Source organism: Lolium perenne, chromosome 6 (assembly GCF_019359855.2).
Source record: "Lolium perenne isolate Kyuss_39 chromosome 6, Kyuss_2.0, whole genome shotgun sequence".
Lineage (NCBI taxonomy): Eukaryota > Viridiplantae > Streptophyta > Magnoliopsida > Poales > Poaceae > Lolium > Lolium perenne.
Window position 1 is genome coordinate 194,216,179 of NC_067249.2, and position 20,425 is coordinate 194,236,603.

General features: G+C 48.1%; 1 protein-coding gene and 1 pseudogene across 2 annotated transcripts; both read right to left on the minus strand.

The window, feature by feature from the left end:
• Positions 1-6,343: 6,343 nt before the first annotated feature.
• Positions 6,344-8,850, minus strand: LOC127306544 (polyamine transporter PUT1). 2 transcript variants are annotated; one of them, XM_051337204.2, is made up of 2 exons: positions 8,501-8,850; positions 6,344-7,931 (listed from the first exon to the last, which is right to left on the minus strand). In XM_051337204.2, exons 1-2 carry the CDS (start codon positions 8,603-8,605, stop codon positions 6,465-6,467), a joined length of 1,572 nt encoding a protein of 523 aa, XP_051193164.1. In that variant the 5' UTR covers positions 8,606-8,850; the 3' UTR covers positions 6,344-6,464. The 2 variants fall into 2 exon arrangements, with proteins under 2 accessions (XP_051193164.1, XP_051193163.1); XM_051337203.2 differs by having other exon boundaries at positions 6,344-7,934.
• Positions 8,851-18,068: 9,218 nt separating this feature from the next.
• Positions 18,069-20,081, minus strand: LOC127306543 (polyamine transporter PUT1-like; annotated as a pseudogene).
• Between the last annotated feature and the right edge of the window lie 344 nt (positions 20,082-20,425).

Below are 20,425 nucleotides of genomic sequence, written 5' to 3' on the forward strand. Positions count from 1 at the left end.
CATTATAAATACCTATGCATGGCATTTCAAACCATTCCAAGTAAATTTTCATGTGCTACCTTTAAAACCTTCAAAGTACTTCTCAATTTGTGTCAATATTTTATAGCTCATGAGGAAGTATGTGGTGTTTTATCTTTCAACCTTGTCATTTACTCCTGACAGACTTTCACCAATGGACTAGTGGCATATACATCCGCTTATCCAATAATTTTGCAAAATGAGCTGGCAACGGGGTGCCCAGCCCCAATTAATTACAACTTTTATTAATAATTCTCTTCACATGTTTTGCCCTGATTTATCAGTAAGCAACTTAATTTGCAAATAGACACTCCTCCATGGTATGTGAATGTTGGAAGGCACCCGAGGATTCGGTTAGCCATGGCTTATGAAAGCGAAGGTTGGGAGGAGTGTCACCTATAAATAAAACTAAAGTACATGTGTAAACAAAAGAGAAGAGGGATGATCTACCTTGCTGGTAGAGATAACGTCCTTCATGGGAGCCGCTCTTGAAAGTCTGGTTGACAACGGGGTTAGAGTGCCCACTACCATTCGTTGACAACAACAAACACTTCCCAAAACAATTTTACTTCTGTTTTAAAAATAAAAAGCTCTAGCACATGTTAATCCCTGCTTCCCTCTGCGAAGGGCCTATCTTTTATTTTTATGTTGAGTCACCATCCTTTCTTTGAGCACCTTTTTGAGAGCATAACTGTCATTCTTAGTGTAATGTGCTTGTCCCAGAACGCGGTTAACTGTGGCATAACTTTGATGCTTTTATCTTTGATATTCTTACTTCTAGTTTTCACTTGAACTTCATAGGTGCCTTGGCATTTATTTTTTGCTCCACAATTAAGGGCAAGCGAGATACCGCTCTACCATGCTTTACTATGATCATTACAATCTTGTTGATGTTTATAAATTTCATATTATGAACTCTTAGTTGGTTGATAATTTTCATTAGGTAACATGATTGCTAAGTTTTATTATCCATACATCATGCAATTCTTAAATACCTGATCACATCATTTACAATCAAAAATTATTTTGTTATCATTTACCTACTCGAGGACGAGCAGGAATTAAGCTTGGGGATGTTGATACGTCCAAAACGTATCTATAATTTTTGATTGTTTCATGTTAATATTATGCCTTTGGCACTTGTTTTTGTATTAAGTTTATGATTTATTTGGACTAACCTATTAATAGTTGCAAAAGTGCACAATGTTATCAAGAATACAAGAGGAAACCTTGTTGGAGTCGAATTGGAACTTTGCTGAAATCTGTCCCAGAACTGTTTTCGGAGATTGTCTATTTGACACTCGAAGATGACCTCCAACGGAGTTGGGCCTGAAGAGGAAGTTGTAGATAATTTTCTTCTGAACGTTCTGGAGTTAAAATTCGGTCCAATCGGAGTTCGTACGCGGTCTGTAGGCCCATTTTGGTGGAACCCTAAAAGGGGGTGACGGAAATCCAAGAAGCTATATAAAGGGGGGAAACCTAACTCGTGGAGGACACCTCCACCCACGAATTTCAGCCACCAAAAGCCACGTTTTTGCCTCCCCCATGGATTCCATCTCCATGGGGGGGGGGGCTCCCTTGAAGCCATGAAGGAGAGATGCTAAGGGGCGGCGCTCCCCAACCTTGCCGGCGGCGGGGAAAGGAGTTCCCCGCGCCGCCGGCGCCGCCGCCTCCCTGCGCCACCGCGCTTCCCTCTCCAACGTCTTCACCGCCATCTCCATCACCATCTCCTCCTTGTATTCAGTGGTTCATGCTCTCATAAACCTCTGTACCGTCCTATGTAAACATGGTGTTTGATGCTATAATATTCATCCTATGATCTATGTCATGTTTATGTAGTATATTTGTCTTTTGATTGCTTTGTTGAATGTCTATGATTCATTAGAGTTGTATGTTGATATGGTACTGTCCTTTGGTGTCCATTATACTTGTGCGCGCATGGATCAACACCATAGGGTTAGTAGTATGTGCAAAGGAAGGGGGTAGTCCTGCCGGAGTGACAGAAACCTGAGGGCTCAAACCGGTTAGTTGCATGTATGGGAGTAAGAGGACCATAAACTTAAGGCTATGGTTGGGGAAACCTTAATGCATTGTTAGTATTTACGGATGTTTGCTAACAATCCAATCATATAGTACTTGTAATCCCAAGTAGTGGAACGCTTGTATATTTAGCCTCTCCCACATTAAAAACTACATCAAAGACAATGAACTAAATGTCTTCACTAATTAATCTTGGACAAAGCCACCACAATTACCACCACTTTTCCACACTCATGGTACTGTTAGTACATTGTTACTTAGTGTACTTTATTGCTGCAGCACTAACATTTACTTTCATGTATTTATTATCTTGCAAAGCTATCTCTCATACCCGTATTGCTACCGTAGTTTTATTTCCCAGATAATGCAAACGTTTAGTGCGCGTAGAGTTGTATCAGTGGTTGATAGAACTTGAGAGAATACTTATCCTACCTTTAGCTCCTCGTTGGGTTCGACACTCTTACTTATCGAAAAGGCTACACACGATCCCCGATACTTGTGGGACATCAGTAGCACATTTGATATCCTCTGATGAACTTTCTGTAATTTGATATCCTCCCATTACACTTAGCAAAATTAAGTACACATAATAGTGTTGCTAAATATTAAGCTAATATATTCATTGTTATATACTTTTTTAGCTCATAATCTTCCATGTTTCCAAAAGAATACTTGCAATAAATTTAGTTCGCATCTTGTGAGGAAATTACATCAAATGTTTATTTCCAAACATTTCCCTAGAACCCTCCTTGAAAATAAGTGACCAAAGCGCAAGAAACCCGTCGACAGTTGCTTAAAAATGTACCAAAAACTCAATTTAAATATTTACTCTCATGAGAGGATAAACCTAGCTAACTCGGAGCACTAGAAAATGCACAAACCAGCTTAGCACTGAGCTAGCACTGTTCTCACAGAGTATAAATGACCAAAAATGCATTCCTCCATATAGTAATTTATGCCATTTAGAAAATTATAATGCGTGTATGTATATGTGTATATATTGATATGTATTGTTATTATTTTCGTATACTTAAATATCATTGCAAAGACCTATAAAGCGAATAATCTAAAAAAAAATATCTTCATAGAGTTTTATGGAGTAAATAGATTGTATACTTGAGATGTTACTAAGTAGATGGTTCTAGAGTTTAATTATCCGGTCAATAAGAAAAGTGTGATTTGTTCTACGTTGGAATTTCGTATCATGTATGTCACTTCATGTTCTAGCACTCCAAATACCGCTTACTCTATACTCAATCGTGCTATCTTGAATTCTTGATACCATTCTTCGAAGCTCAAATTCGCAAGTGTTTAAATTTTTTGAAAAATATATTATGAGTGTTCACAAGATGTGTCTTTATAATCTTTAGAGTTTTTAGAACCATATTTGAACTACATATAGAGAAAAACAAGATAAATTGATATGAATACTGTCATTTGTACTTTTATCTTTTTGTGACACTGTTCACATTAGATTTTTATTTTTTATTTCTCTAAGTTCCTCAAGAAATCAAGCTGTCGTCGTAGACAAGCGTTTACTTCTAAAGCATCAATATTAACCTTATCGACATGGGCAGATCTCGGCAGGGCACAAGCCGACCTCGCACCTCGGTACTAGTCACTAAAAACGGGCCTACTATAGTCAGGTGCATTCTCCTCGTCACGAACGGCCGCTACAGCATATCGGGCGGCATCACGACTAATCCTAGGACGGCGATGTTCTCTGTGTCGTGGATGTCCGTATTGGCACCCCTCGTTTTCGGGGCGGAGAAGAACAGAGTCGGACCAAAAAAAGGGTCCGCTTTCGCCTTTTAGCACGTTCTCACAAGAAAAAATGACTAAGAAAATGTTTTTATGGAGTGCCGGATTTTTTTTTGAAGGAAGAAGAACGGTCTGACATGCCCATATCGTGGCAGTGAAGAAACAAATTCGTCTATATAGACCTATCTTGCACCTAAATATCTAGTTTGTGTACCTATGTACTACGTCTTGTGAGTTTGTGTACGAAAATGCACATCCAAACCCAGTTTGTGTACTCTTAGTTGGTGCTATTAACTCATTTATATTTATCTTACTAAGACACATTTTTATTTCCATCTACCCCATTGTAAATGCATTATTTGTTAGATATGGATAAGTTATTTAAGATGTTATTTTGACCTTTATTTTGTACATGATAATATTTCTGAGAAATAATGTAAAATAATCGTGATCTAATTTTAAAAGGACTCTCAGCGTATCCAGAACGGGTGAACATAAGTAAGTTAGAGAGAGTCCTGGGCGACTCCGAGAGGGCTTCCGGCTATGATCTTCCTCTTAGTTGATGCTCCGATGGTGGAAGATAAGGGAGGCTGGAGGTGTAACCTGTACTGCTCCACCTAGTAAGCTCGTTCATCCTCTTTTTTTTTTGCGGATTTCTCTCATCTTTCTTGTTTCCCTTCAGATCTCAGTGGTGGAGCTCACTACCATGGACTTCTTTGGTGGAGCAACCACCCCCACCTTCCAGTGGTAGATGGTCGAGCCCTACTTAGCGTCTTGATCTTCTGACCGAAGGGATGTCACTCCTTTACTTTTTCGATAAAGGGAATATATTAATATCAAGAAGATACCACTTACACCCAGCCTCTGCAACAACGCACCACCCTAATGGCACTACGGATGCACACAGCCAAAAAACAAGAAAAGAAAACTAAGAAATAAAACTCCCGCTATAGTATCTCGGGTCTAACAACAGCAATACATCCACCGCCAAGACAACACCCGAATTACAGACTCTCCAAAAACGACGCCTCCTGGAAGGAAACAGTGCTCAAACGCCATCGTCGCCCGATCAAAGATCTTAGGTTTTCACCCTGAAGATAGTCCCCGCTCTCAAAACAATGCCTCCACCAAGGTCATTGCCAGACACAACTAATTAAGGCCAGACCTTGGGTTTTCACCCTGAAAGGTAGGACTCTGCACTTCACCTATGTTGTCGCCACCACTTTCATACCGCTGTTGTGAAGTCCGGAACACCAAGCAAGTCCCTCAACATCGCATAGACTTGAACCTTCCTTAGCTAGTCCTCCCCTACGGCCTTCATGAAATTCTCTTCTTCCGACTTTCATCATGGATCCATAGTCACTTGATGTCAACACAGAAAAAGAACTTCGCATCGCTCCCTCCAGAACACATCGGTCGGAATAAAAACATGGGTGCGCATGACTGAATACCTCCGATCCAGCAAACTCCAGGAAAAAGCACTGTTACATTCGCCGGCGGAGCCTTCCGGAACTCAACACTCCGGCCAGATCACGAGTCCAGGCCTCCGGTAGGTCCTCCTCTTCATGCAAGAGAGGCCCTAGGACCGCCGCCTTTATTCAGGTCGGACCCCCACGTCGGCGACCATCCTGGGCTGGCCACTCCATCCCTCCACCGGCGAGACCATCGCCGGCTTCCAAGCTCCTCCATCTCGCCGCCGGAACGCAGTGATAGATCAAAAGATCCACCACCACCAACCGCAGGCCGATCCTCTTCGGCGAAGAAGAGGGTCACCTCCACCGTCGAACCCAAGGCTGCTGCCCCGGGCGTCCTCGTACCGCGGGAGAAGCCCAAGATCATCGCCCCTCACCGGCAAGAGGCGGAGGAAAAGGCGTTGTCCGCCTCCACCAGCCACCACCGCCGGCATGCCGCCGATAGGAGGCGGGGAGGCCGGAGCCCGCAGCTGAATCGTCCCCGGGAGGACCGCCGCCGCCCCTCCATCCTCGTCCAACCGGCGCCGCCCCGGGAGACGGAAGGGCCGCCGTCGCGTGAGAGACTCCTTGGCCGCCGTTCCCGACGCGTCACGAGGAAAGGCCCCCGCCGCCGCCACGCCCCGAGATCTTTACCCCGGCGGCGCTGTCGGCGGCGGCGGCGGGAGGGTTGGGAGGCTGGGTGTGGATGGCTAGGGTTGGGGGGCTGGCTCAAAAACAAATAACCCAAGGCAAATTTAGTTCAGGGGTGGGGGGATAAAACAGACTATGTCTAGCTAAAATGGCGGATAGCAAAATTCACATGGATCCTTCAAGTTGGATGAAACCTGAGCATTGCAAGTGGTTTGTTGCTGGCAACGTTGCGGTCAATCTTCCGAAGAGGCGATAGGGAGTTAGGGACTGGACTGCATTTTTTTTTTTTTTTGCATTGACATGTGACCTTCTTGCAATTTAGCAGGACTAGGATGTGATTTTATTTTTCTTAGGGTCTTGGTTGTAAACTGTAATTAGTTTTATCATAATATAATCTTAATCCAGGTCCTTCTAGACACTCATTAAAAAGATCTCGACATATATAATTCACCCCAAAATAGATCAAAAAGCATGATCCTGCCTCGTTGATTTTGGTCGGCGGGTTCAGAGCATCAACATTCAACACAGGATATACAAGCATGCCTACACGACCAACGGGTCGTCCGGCGCGACCGGCTGGTGGGTCACGTCAATCCCCGGGAGGTCCGGGTTGACGGAGAACCTGAGCCACCGCTTCTTCTCCACGAACCTCAGCGCAGGCTGCAGCACAAGCCCGACGGCCACCGCCCCGAGGCTGATCAGCGCCACCTTCAGCGTAGACAGCGCCAGCACCGCCGCGATCAGCGCCGTCGCGGGCACCAGCATGGCCACGCACCCGGCCGTGCCCAGCGGCACCCTGTACGGCCGCGGGGCGTCGGGCATCCTCACCCGCAGCAGCACGAACGACAGGAACTCCATCAGCATGCCGAAGCAGTAGAGGAAGTTCTCGGCCGCCACGATCTCCTGGAAGCTCATGGTCGACAGCAGCAGCACGCCGGAGGCCGAGAAGAGGATGCCGATCAGCGGCGTCCCGTACCTCGACCGCCACGCGAAGAAGGCAGGCAGCATGCCCCGCTCCGCCATGCCCAGGAGCTGGTACGAGTCGCTGCTCATCTCCGCCACGAACAACCCCATGTTCGACACCGCCGCCGCCGCCTGCACCCACCACATGAGCCACGCGCCGCCCAGCAGCTTCGCGATGTCCGCGAAGTAGCCGTCTGTCCACTGCCCCCTGTCCAGCGGCACTGCCCCGGTCCCCGCGAGGAGCGGGTACAGGTAGCCGACCACCACGAAGATGACCGCGTAGAACAGCGCCTTGGGCAGAGTCTTGCCGGGGTTCTTCACCTCTCCGGATATCGTGCTGACGGAGTCCCAGTAGTTGAGGTTCCAGAACAGAGTGTTCAGGTACAGGTTCCAGTCGACGTCGTGGAGGTCCACCGCGAGCCATCGCGCCGGCCGGAGCTTGGGGATGGAGATGAGCCCCATGACGAGGAAAGGCGTGAGGGAGAACACCCCGATGCAGATGGCCGCCCACCCCACCACGGTGAGCCCCCGGTAGTTTAGCAGCGTCAGCAGCGCCGTTAGGCCGACGACGGACACCGCCCTCGGCGCGCCTCCGCCCAGAGCGGGGACGGCGGACTTGAGGTAGTCCAGGAATAGGACCGGGTACAGAGCGTTGTCGATGACGCCGCTGAGCCACTTCATCCACCCCTGCTGGAAACCCCAGTACGGGCCCAGCGCCGAGGCCACCCACACGACGAACCCGCTGTTCTCGGGGAACATGGTGCCCAGCTCCGCCGTGATCAGCGCCTCCGGTATGCTCCAGATGACGGGGAGGGCCAGGAACCCGACGATGGCCAGGAGCGGCCCTGCCGCGCCCACGGTGTCCTCGATCCCGAACGGCCCGCCGGAGACCTCGTAGAAGATGATGAAGATGAGCGGGACCATCGACAGTTTGCGGAGCGATGGCGCGCCTCCGGAGCTGTCAGGGAGGCCCTGATGCTCCGTGCCCTCCTCCGCGCCCATCGGTGGCTCCGCGCAGGTCGCCGGCTCGGCATTCTGGGCGGGCTTCTGCTGGAAAAGAAAAGACACAATTCTTCAGATCAAAGCATTAGCAGCAATGCAGCATTGTGGTCTGTGGATACAAGCGGAGTTGTACGTAGCAGCAAGCAAGCAAGGTGAAATCTTGTACGTAGAAGCAATGCAGCATTAGCTAACACGAGGGTTTCTACAACGAACTGAAGGCAGATGCAAGATCAAATCTTGTGGTGAAACTTGAGGTTTTATAGTTCATTCGCGCGCAGGGGAATGATGGCCGAAAGGGAGAAGAGAAGTCTATCCTGGGCTTTCTGATCCAACGCCTTAAACCTTTGCTCGTGGCAACATGGGCATCTGTGGGCCGGAGCTACATGGGCCTCACTCATCTGTTTCAAGGTTTGTGATCGGAACGAACCATTCCCATCCAGACGTCACCTTCCTCAGTGCCCGCAGAATCTAATCTCGCTCAAGTCGCTTGATCGAGCACGACCAGTGCTGACCGGAGCAGCTACCGGCGGCGCGGTGGCCGAAACGAAGCGCAAGTACGGCCGGAAGAAATTGCTTCATAGTATGACTGGAGAAAGTAGTTCGTGGGAGCTAACCTCTTGTCCTATGTCGGCCGAGCCGGAGCTCGATGACGGCGGCGTCGGCGGCGGGTCCCGTACCGCCGCTGCAAGCGCCACCTCCGACCGCTGGGTGCCGGCCATCGGTTGGTGATTCCCCGCCTGTCCCTCAGCTCCTCTCCTCCAACTCCAACTCCAAGGCCGTGCGACGTGGACGTGTACTATAAAGTCCAAGCAAGCCCCGAGCAGAGCTAGGCGAAGGGGCCGTTTTATTTCTGGCTGATGCGTGAAGGACCCTCCGAATCCCCAAATTGGGCGCAAGCTTGCACTAATGCAATTGCAGTCTGTAGCAAGAAAACACTGAATATATTCCCCCACACACGAACGCAAAATGAATACTAACTAATGGTTTTCATTCAGAGAAACAAGGACCATGGGTCGCGCTCGTGCGGATAACCCAGCACACCAAACATGGCACGTGGGAAGATGTGCGCAGATCGCGAGCTCACTGTTGTTTCCCGCCCATGATTTATTGATTAATAGCACTTGTCAATTGTCTTGGCATGAAATATCCAAGAGCTGATTAAATTGCAATAAACTGACTGACGAAAAACTGATATAAGAGAGAACCAACCTGAGATTGGGTGGTTAGGCCAAATACAATGCATATGCTTATTCACGGGGGGCAGAAATTTGGTCCCGATCGATGGGCAGTTACCACTTGAAATCCCAGGGGGCCAGACGGTTCGATTGCCACAAATTTCTCCCGACGACGCTCCTCGTCGACCCTCCTCTTCAATCCCCTTCGGCCTTCTCCACGAGACCACGACCTACCTGCTGCTGCTGCTCCGCCCGGCGGGGCGGTGCCCCACTCCAACCGGCGGCCAGTAACCTGCCTCACAGGTAAAGACCATCCCCTTCTCATATTTCTGGATTAAGTTTATTCCTATACGCAATTGATATTAGTGTGCAATATCTCAATTTTGAGTATTCTGATTTCTAAGAGCACATCATTTATTTATTTCAGTATAATTATGACTGGTAATTTTAGATGTCCATTACACTGAACTTATTTTATTACTTGATGAAAAAATTGATTCAATCAAATTTCTTATTTATGTAGCAATGGGGAAGCAACAGCAGATGCAATCTTTTTTCAAAAGAAAACGAGATGACGAAGTTGAAGAACATACAACAGCTCCTGATGCTTTGGCAATTGTGGAGTTTTAACTCACATGGGATCAAGTCCTTGCTCGCAACACAACAATGCAGTGAGAGATTGCCAAGCCTTATTGAATCAGCCAAATCATTTGGCAAATATTTTAGAGGTGAAGAGCAAAGAGGAGAAACAAAAGGACCGTTGAAGGCTGAAAACAACGATTGCTTGTGTTAGGTGGCTCACATTTCAGTCTTGTGCTTTAAGAGGCCATGATGAGAGACCGGAGAGTTAAGAAACAGAGGAAACTTCCTGGAAGTGCAGAAACTTCTTGCAAAATTTTGTCCTGATATTGCAGTTGTAATTGATTGGAATGCTCCACAAGTTTGCAAGTACAATTCTAATTTGTCACAATGTCCAGGCGTCCAGGTATATTCTAACTAGTCATGTTTGTACTATTTGTGTGAACAAAATACTTACATATATATCATCATGACATTTCCATCTGTCACTTGCCCCATTTTTATGCTTATTTATAGTTCTCTATGGAATTTGCCCCCTCTTGCATTTTGTTCACGCTCCGCCACTGCCTATATGTATCTGTCAAAAACATGTAATTACGAAACTACCCCTGAATCCGAACATGTATCGCACGATCTCAGCCGTTGTTGTGTGTTCACGATTCCAGTTTTCCTCGGGGGGAGCACCGGAGCAGAAGTGTACTTTAAAATGAATGCTTGGTAGTCCATCTTAAAGGAATCTCTACTACTTAAAAAGAAGGAACGTGTTCCCCCTTCTCCCCCTACTTTCGTCGTCCTTTGTCGTTCCCGTCGTCGAGCATTCCTCCACACGGGCTCAACTGGGCCGAAGCCCAACTACCTCGTCATGACCCTCGCCCCTGAGCTTGTCATCCTTCTCCCCCTAGGCGAGCCGCCGACCACCCTCCGCCTCCTCCCGCTTCCAAAGTCCTGCGGAGCTCGGAGGACCTCCAGTTCGTCGCCTTCCTCCCTCAGATCCACACAGTCGCCGGCCGGGATCGCCCCTTCACGAATCCAAATGGGTGTATCTCGCGATCCAAACCCTAGCCAGAGGAGGAACTTTCGATCTAGATCGAGTAGAGAAGCCGCGCCGGTGCCCCTCCTCGCCACCGGCATCCCACCGCCAGTAGGGCCTACTCCCGGGTGCCCCTTCCCCACCTCCCCTCCTCCTGGCCCCGGTTGAAGAACCCTACAACGGGGGAGGCGAGAGAGGCCCCCCTCCTCATCGTCGGGCTCGGGTCTGCGAGGACGGGCAAGGCGGCGACACGGTGGCTCTCAGGCCACGCCCGGTGACCACGGACGGCGGGAGGAATGCACCAACTCGCGGTGGCGCAAGGGTTTCGATTGGGAGGTGCTGGCATCTTCAGGCGACCACGTCCGTCAGTTGCTGCCGCCGGCGACCACGTCCGTCTGCTGCCGCCGCGGGCGACGTTCCTGACCTGCTGGCCACCACGGCAATTTGCTGCCCCCGGTGACGTCCCTCTCATTCCCCATGTTTCTTTGTTCCTGTTGAGTGTGCAGGCAGTAGAAAAAGAACCCATGCATGTATGCAAATTTTTCACTGTGATAGATAATTGATATGTGCGAAGACAGTATATGTGTAGGTAATTGGTATGTGCGAAGGCAGCACATGTATGCAAGATAGGCATTGCTGAATCTCTTCAGATTGTTTCTGTAACATTGTATTTCTTGCACGAAAACATCCCATATTTGCACTATAGTATATTGCAATGGCTTATTTTTTATGTTTCCCTAGAGGTCTGAATGTCTGATCCTATATTAGCAGCAGATTACAATCCGTGGTCATGTTAGTAAGTAATAAATAACGTGTTCTTGTGAGAAGGAAAACCTTACTACCCTACATGAAGAAAACACTAATGGTAATGATGAATATCAGACATATGGTAGAGTAGAAAGTCACCTACTTGTCACATGCAAATTTCACCTGTTTATTCTGCAACACATTCAGTTCATTAACCTGTTTTGCCCAATGGTCACCAAGCAAATTGATGCACTATTTATTCTGGAACACATTCCTCTGTTTAGGTACAAGACCAATTCTATATCACTTCATGACAATTATATTTTTAGACACACATCGTTAGAAACAATTATATTTTTTGTTTTTATTTATGCAACGAATACCTTACGAACCAAGTTTCTATTCCCGCCCTTTAATTTTGTTCATCATAGTTCCTAGCTTAGTATTTTGTTATCCTTAATCTTTATCTTTCTCTTCCCTTTTAACATGGCAACAATGCACTTTACTATTGAAATAACTAGATCATACCCTGCGCGTTGCCGTGAAAATGTTTATTATATCAACCTATTATTTTAGCCAAAAAAATATTAACAAAGTTTCTATAAGAATTTTTAATCACTGCAATTTACAACTTCATGATGATTGCAATACTTCTGTTTAAGCCAAAATGTGCCAAATAGCTTGCATTCAGTCAATAAAATCATATAGGCTAGAGGTACAGATTCCAGTGACTTTGGTAGTTAGTTAAACATTAAGGGGCTTGTACCTTAGTAGCTTAGTATGGAGCAGCCACGGGAACAGATGGATTTGCCTGCAGATATCACATTGAAATTGGGCTAGAGAGGATGCAGAATAGGTGTCGTACCTATGCTAGCTGCACCAGAAGTATTAAAGTTGCTTCCAATATGAGCTCTGCTGCTGGTGGGAGAGGATCCATTCTTTTGATTTCTGTTTGGAGCATCAAACGTTGATGTAAGTTTGTAACCCTCCATTAGCATTTGTTCAGTGCCTTGAAAGGGAGATAAATTTGTTATACTACCAGACTGAAATGGTCAAAATGCATATTCTGGTTGTTCTTATTGTAACAGGGTAGAGTGTACAGCCTAATTGTCTTGAACATAGCCCCTCATTAGCATTCTTCTCAATAAATATATATTTGTTCTACTATATAATTTAAGATTGTTGTTTGTGCATGCTCCATGAAATAAGCGAGCAAAAATTCTTCAAATCTATTATATGAAGTACTTGCTCACCATAGTCCAGTCGTAATTTGATCATACTTACTTATTTGGTTCCATGCTCCATGAAGCATTTCGTACTAGAAATGCTATTGCAGTTTGGCCTAGCTTGCTTCACATACATCAGAGCAGACTACATCTTACATTTTGTTGTCTTAAAGGCATATCATTGCAAGTACTTGGTTGCACCATACTGGAAGAATGACACCATAAAGTTTGAAAAGACCTTAAAGGTCAGTGTTTTTTAACATATGATTTTCGCTTGACTACAGCAATCCTAAACCCTTCAATTTTTTTTTCTTTCACGGATTATTCTAGGATTGTGAGTATTTGCAATAGCATAATAATAATAATAATAATAATAATAATAATAATAATAATAATAAGATGGAGACGAATTCTGGGATTTTCTGTTTAGAAAATAGATATTTTTGTTGGGGGCTGCATCTCACAGCCCCATCTTCTTCTTCTACCTCGAACTCTCAATCTCACTCTTGTCTCTCTTAAACACAAGAACACGCACGCACACATATACACCAAGAGAGAAAACACTCTTGCTTTGCACAGAGACGATCCTCCTTGGTGCCAACGGAGACTACATTATTTCTGCCCAGCCTTCACGGCCACTTTTCTCATTAACCAATGCAACGTATATATACAAGTGATTGACTACCACTAACACACGATCAGTACCACGGCGTCCTGAAATCACTCCACGCCCACATGACTTGGCCCTCCAACAGACTAGATAATAAGCTAAGACCTATTCTTACGGTACTAGCACCCCGTACAGCTAGCTCACTAAGAAATCGGATAACCATCTAACAGCTAACTATCCTGCAGCTAGGCGATTCAGTTGCAGCATACTTGTCTTCAGTTCTCCCATGCAGCCGCAGCCCGCAGCACAAGGCACTGAGCATCTCGGCATCTGGTCGCATCGCACGACCTCATAGGCATCTCCCCTCCTTCCCATGGCTGAAGCTTCTCTTGCTTTCTACGACACCTAAAGTACATGCTCAACAAGAAACAATAATATGCAGATACACAATATCAAGATTAGAGCTAACATTCACCCCCCTAATTTTGATATCAAAATTTCGATGCGGATCACCCGAAACCACTTGTCGCAGACGACATCATCACAGCGCCCATCATCATGTGCGCCGCCTTGCTGCACGCAACAACCTTTCGCCGTGTGAATGACGCCATCGCAGCGCCGGTCACCACCATCTTGCCGTGCTTGACGCCCTCGCAGCGCCGCTCACCATGCCGTACGTATTGCCACAGCTTTGCACTTCAACTTCTTTGTTGGCTTCACACCAACTCTCCATGAGGACGATGGCATCGCACCACCGCCGTTGCCTACCAACGGCATCGCACCTCCGGCTCCTTGTAATGGCATGTGTCACCGTCGTTGTCGGCACCTTGCAGCATCGCACCGCCGGCACCTCCGCTACGTGACGGCATCGCACCGTTGTCTCCTCGTGGCAGCATCACACCGCCATCTTCTCCTAGCGGCATCGCACCGTGGCTGCTAGCGGCATCGCGCCACCAACAACCTTCACCTCGCGTCGTCGACCTCCACATCGCATGGAGTTCGTCGCCGCACCGTTGTCGGCTTCAGCGGTATCGCACCACCATCGCCTTGTCGCCGCAGCATCACACCGCGGCCTTCTCTTGACGTGGACGGCGCCTTCTCAACGCCAAGCACCACACCATGCCCATCCAGCGGCATAGCGCCCCCACCAACCTCGCCACGCAGCTAGCCTCCATCTCCCATGGAGTGCGCCGCGCCGCCGCAGATCTCCGTGGCTCTGATACCAAATGTTGGGGGCTGCATCTCACAGCCCCATCTTCTTCTTCTACCTCGAACTCTCAGTCTCACTCTTGTCTCTCTTAAACACAAGAACACGCACGCACACATATACACCAAGAGAGAAAACACTCTTGCTTTGCACAGAGACGATCCTCCTTGGTGCCAACGGAGACTACATTATTTCTGCCCAGCCTTCACGGCCACTTTTCTCATTAACCAATGCAACGTATATATACAAGTGATTGACTACCACTAACACACGATCAGTACCACGGCGTCCTGAAATCACTCCACGCCCACATGACTTGGCCCTCCAACAGACTAGATAAGAAGCTAAGACCTATTCTTACGGTACTAGCACCTCACGTACATCTAGCTCACTAAGAAATCGGATAACCATCTAACAGCTAACTATCCTGCAGCTAGGCGATTCAGTTGCAGCATACTTGTCTTCAGTTCTCCCATGCAGCCGCAGCACAAGGCACTGAGCATCTCGGCATCTGGTCGCATCGCACGACCTCATAGGCATCTCCCCTCCTTCCCATGGCTGAAGCTTCTCTTGCTTTCTACGACACCTAAACTACATGCTCAACAAGAAACAATAATATGCAGATACACAATATCAAGATTAGAGCTAACAATTTTGCAGAGCATAAAAATTGCCCATGTACTAACTGGTAGAATAATACGTCTTGTTCTCCTTACAGAATTTTTTTCGATAAAGGGAATATATTAATATTGAGAGATACCAATTACACCCAGCCTCTGCAACAACGCACCACCCTAATGGCACAACGGATGCACACAGCCAAAAAAAAGGAAAAGAAAACTAAGAAACAAAAGTCCCGCTACAGTATCACAGATCTAACAACAGCAATACATCCACCACCATGACAACACCTGAATTGCAGACTCTCTAAAAAACGACGCCTCCAAGAAGGGAACAGTGCTCCAACACCGTCGTCGCCCGATCAAAGATCTTAGGTTTTCACCCTGAAGATAGTCCCCACTCTCAAAACAATGCCTCCACCAAGGTCACTGCCAGGCACAACCAGTTAAGGCCAGACCTTGGGTTTTCACCCTGAAAGGTAGAACTCTGCGCTTCACATGTGTTGTCGCCCCCACTTTCATACCGCTGCTGTGAAGCCCGGACACCAAGCAAGCCCCTCAACAGCGTGGAGACTTGAACCTCCCTTAGCTAGTCCTCCCCTCCGGCCTTCATGAAATTCTCTTCTTCCGACTTTCATCATGGATCCATAGTCACTTGATGTCAACACAGAAAAAGAGCTTCGCGCCGCTCCCTCCAGAACCAAACGGTCGGAATAAACGCATGGGTGCGCACGACCGAATACCTCCGATCCAGCAAACTCCAGGCAAAGCACTGTTACATTCGCCGGCGGAGCCTTCCGGAACTCAACCCTCCGGCTAGATCACGAGTCCAGGATGGTCGCCGACGTGGGGGTCCGGCCTGAATAAAGGCGGCGGTCCTAGGGCCTCTCTTGCGTGAAGAGGAGGACCTACCGGAGGCCTGGACATATGCCCTCCTTACAGAATATATTAATGCCAATGGAAATATGCTCCATAGGTTTATTTTCATTTTTTATTTTTGTCTGTGATGCCTCGTTTTGAACCTGGAGGGGAGCATGGAGACACGGCTGGTTGGATGGGGAGACTTGGGGCAGCGGGGAAGGAGGGACGGTCTTCGGTGACAAGAGTGGGGGTGGTGGTGGCCATAGGAGAAGCTCTAGCCCGCCTAGACAATCACTCCAGTGGAGGCAGCGGCAAGTTACCTTCTCCAGGACGAGGTCCTTGTTGCCGGCGACCAGCCTCCCTCGTGTGGGAATAGATTGTCGTTTCCTTCTCCCCCTGGCCCATGAGCGTCGCCATGTCGCGATCTGCTCCTCCTTCCTGTAAGCGCACAAACCCCTTTCTCTGGATACCATGGTTCTTTGATCCGCAAAATTAGGGCTCTTCTTGTGTAGGCTGCTCTGCATATTGCTTTCACTATAGACTCCAAATTCCTATAATCCTATGATTTGCAGGTTCTCATGTTTGGTTGGTTTGGAGCATCACATGGCAACAATGGTGAGGTGACGTTGTTACCAGATGTCATGAATAAGATGAGCAGCACAACCAACAAGCGTTTGAGGCTATTACCTTGATGGAGCATTGCCTACAACCAACAAGTCAGCCATACTTGCAGCTACTCATGGTCCATGCAGTGAAACAATTAACAAGCCATGATGTATTATGCATACCTTGTTCTTCCCGCTCTTGATATTCTTGGACCTTGCGGGTTCATTGAGGACAATTGCCTGATTCGTTTGTCTCCACGAAGCACTTCCTCTCCTACTTGCAGCTGATACACATGTAAAAAAAAGCTCAGGTTAATACTGTTGTCCTCTCGATTAACGGACGACGCAAGCATGCACATTTTTAGGCTTGAATCAGGACAAGGTTGGAACTACAAGCATGCACATTTCAAGTCTGAATAGTTCTATGGATAAGTGTGCATATATTCCAGAATCACCAAAAATAAAGATTTATGTTAGTTCACTGAACCTCACTTATCAATTGCATTTATTTGGACATAATTAGTTCACTATAATGTTACTGCTCTATATTCAAAAGTCAAGCTCCAGTTTTTCTTTAGTATCTTTGCTACCAAAGATACAACCATATGCAGAAGTTTGAATCTTGGAATTGGCTGCAGTAAAGTTACTACTATTTTAACAGAGCTTGGTGTGTTGTTCTTTCTTTTCATAAACTGAACCATTGGTTTGCCTATTTCAGGTGCTCAGGGATGGCCGATGGGGCGAGCAGGAGGCGTCAAACTTCTTTATCATCTCTATCGCGGTGGGAATCGTCACTGAGATCATCCTCTTGTTCCCGATCCAGCGCCGCAAGTACCCGGAAATTGAGAACCTGATGGTCCTCTTGATCGGTGGTATCCCAATTGTCATGCCTGTTGTCAGTCACCATGGCCATTGGCTCTCACAAGCTTTCGCAGCAGGGCGCTATCACTAAGAGGAGTGATGAACATCGTTAATTAGCTAGGTTACATCATTTTTTTGTTGTGCTCAGATTTGATGTTGTCTGTTTGACTGGAAAGGATTCGAAGTCTTCATTGAATGATTGAAAAAGAGTTGTGTACTCATAGTTGAGAATGCTTAAGAAGAGCTTTTTTTTTTTTTTTGACTATGGACTTCCAGCATTGAGCTGGATACTTTGGTGCACATGGAGGAACCTAGCACTCAGCCCTCCGTTTCATCATCATATAATGTACTCTCTCCATTTGAAAAAAGATTAACTTGCATATAGATATGTTTTAGCTATAGATACATTTGTATCTAGAAAAGGTTGAGAAGCTTTTTTCAGACAGAGTATTGAGGATGGCTATGTGAAAAGAATATAAGCAACCAAGCAACCTTGGAGGGTACTGGCACGGCAATATATCAATTAGAGTGGCATGACTGAAGCGGCAGGTGGGGGAGGTTTCTAAGACGTGTCACGGCTGTAAAGTGATTTTTCCTCTCCCACCGCAACGCGCGGGCATGTTTCCTAGTCGAGGGTAAAAGTGTTATGGCTAGTGGAGATTGGAATAGACATGACTATGGCGGAGTTACTTAAAACACTCAACAAACAAACGTGTACACTCGCTTCCACTAGCTCTAGAGAAACACTAGGTGCGCTCACAGAAAATCAGACGCAACTTTTAACAAATATTGTAGTCCACATTTTCTTATCTGTTTTAGCGCCCTATGCTAGAAACGGCTCGTCCGGCGCGGTGGGCTTGTGTGTGTCGTCGATGCCAGGGAGCTCCGAGTTGACGGAGAACCTAAGCCACCGCTTCTTCTCGATGAACCTCAGCGCAGGCTGCAGCACAAGCCCGACGGCCACGGCGCCTAGGCTCACCAAAGCAACCTTCAGCGTCGACAGCGCAAGGACCGTCAGGATGAGCGCCGTCGCGGGCACAAGCATCGCCACGCATCCGGAGGTGCCCAATGGCACCTTGTACGGCCGCGGGGCGTCGGGACGCCTAACCCGTAGCAGGACAAACGAGAGGAACTCGAGGAGCATGCCGACGCAGTAGAGGATGTTCTCCGCCGCCACGATCTCCTGGAAGCTCATCGTCGAGAGCAGCAGCACGCCGGATGCCGACCAGCGGGGTGCCGTACCGCGATCGCTTCGCGAAGAAAGCCGGCAGCATGCCCCGCTCCGCCATGCCAAGAAGCTGGTACGAGTCGCTGCTCATCTCCGCCACAAACATGCCCATGTTCGACATCGCCGACGCCGCTTGCATCCACCACATGAGCCACACGCCGCCGAGAAGCTTCGCGATGTCCGCGAAGTAGCCGTCCGTCCACTGCCCCCTGTCCAGCGGCACGGCGCCTGTTCCGGCGAGGAGAGGGTACAGGTAGCAGACCACCACGAAGATGACCGCGTAGAACAGCGCCTTGGGCAGCGTCTTGCCAGGGTTCCTGACCTCGCTGGAGAGCGTGCTCACCGAGTCCCAGTAATTTAGGTTCCAGAACAGTGTGTTCAGGTACAGGTTCCAGTTGACGTTGTGGATGTCGATCACGAGCCACCTCGCCGGCTGGAGTTCGGGGAGCGCGATGAGCCCCATGACGAAGAAAGGGAGGAGCGAGAATACCCCGAGGACGATGGCTACCCACCCGACGACCGTGAGCCCCCGGTAGTTCAGCAGCGTCAGCATGGCTGTCAGGCCGACGACAGCGAACGCCCTCGGCGCGCCACCTCCCAGCGCCGGGACGCCGGACTTTAGGTAGTCCAAGAAGAGGACCGGATACAGGGCGTTGTCGATGACGCCGCTTAACCACTTCATCCACCCCTGCTGGAACCCCCAGTACGGGCCGAGCGCCGAGGCCACCCACACGACGAACCCGCTGCTCTCCGGAAACATTGTGCCTAGCTCAGCTGTGATCAGCGCCTCCGGGACGCTCCAGACGATGGGGAGGACAAGGAAGCCGACGATGGCGAGGAGGGGTCCGGTGTTGGGATTCGCCCACGGATCAATCACATTAAACTAGACGAACCACACGCAGATACAAAATTTATCGCCAAGGGTGCGTGTCGCACCCTCTAAACTATTCTTTATTGCTTTTCTGATTTTCTCTTGGTACAATCTTGCAGGACCTCCCGTGTATATATACACGGACTACATGACTAAAACCGACTCAGACCTGACCTAAACCTACACGTACTAGAACTCACGCCAAAGCCTTGCTAATATTCTACTTCTATCAAACTAAACTAACTCACGTACGGACTGAATAAGGACTAGAACTCACGGCTACATGTCCAAGCTAACTCGTAACCTACCTAGCTAACCAAGTCTATGTCCTAATTAGACTCAAAACACACGCGTACTGATTTAAGACTCTAAGGATGTTTGGATTAACTCCAACAATCTCCTCCTAATCCAAACACAACGTTTCCTCATGCTCCTCCCGATCAAGATTACCGCAGCTTCACGTCACATCTTCATAGTCCTCATTGTCATGTCCGTACAGTCAGTATGACCACGCAGGAAACATGCAGTGCACTTCCTTTGCTCTGCAATGTTTTGCCACCGCCATTGCCGGCCATCCCGCACTCGGTTCGCACATAGTGCCAGCGCTATTGCGGTCCTCGCACTCGGTTCGCACCATACTCCTCTTGTACTTGTTTACAGTAGCTTCTCCTCCTACTGCGCACACACCTCCTCGCTTTACGGTAGCTTTCCCTACCACCGTCCGCCTTCGGCATCGCACCGAACCCTGCTGGCCGCAACCAGGACGCTCCACGAGGACATGGACATAACTCACGGAACACCGTGCACACCTCACACACTTGACGCGCTTCAACTGCAACAAATCTTCACGGAGACGAGCACTTGGACACAACGACGACTCACAGACTCGACGACGACCCGACGTGCCAACTTGCACGAC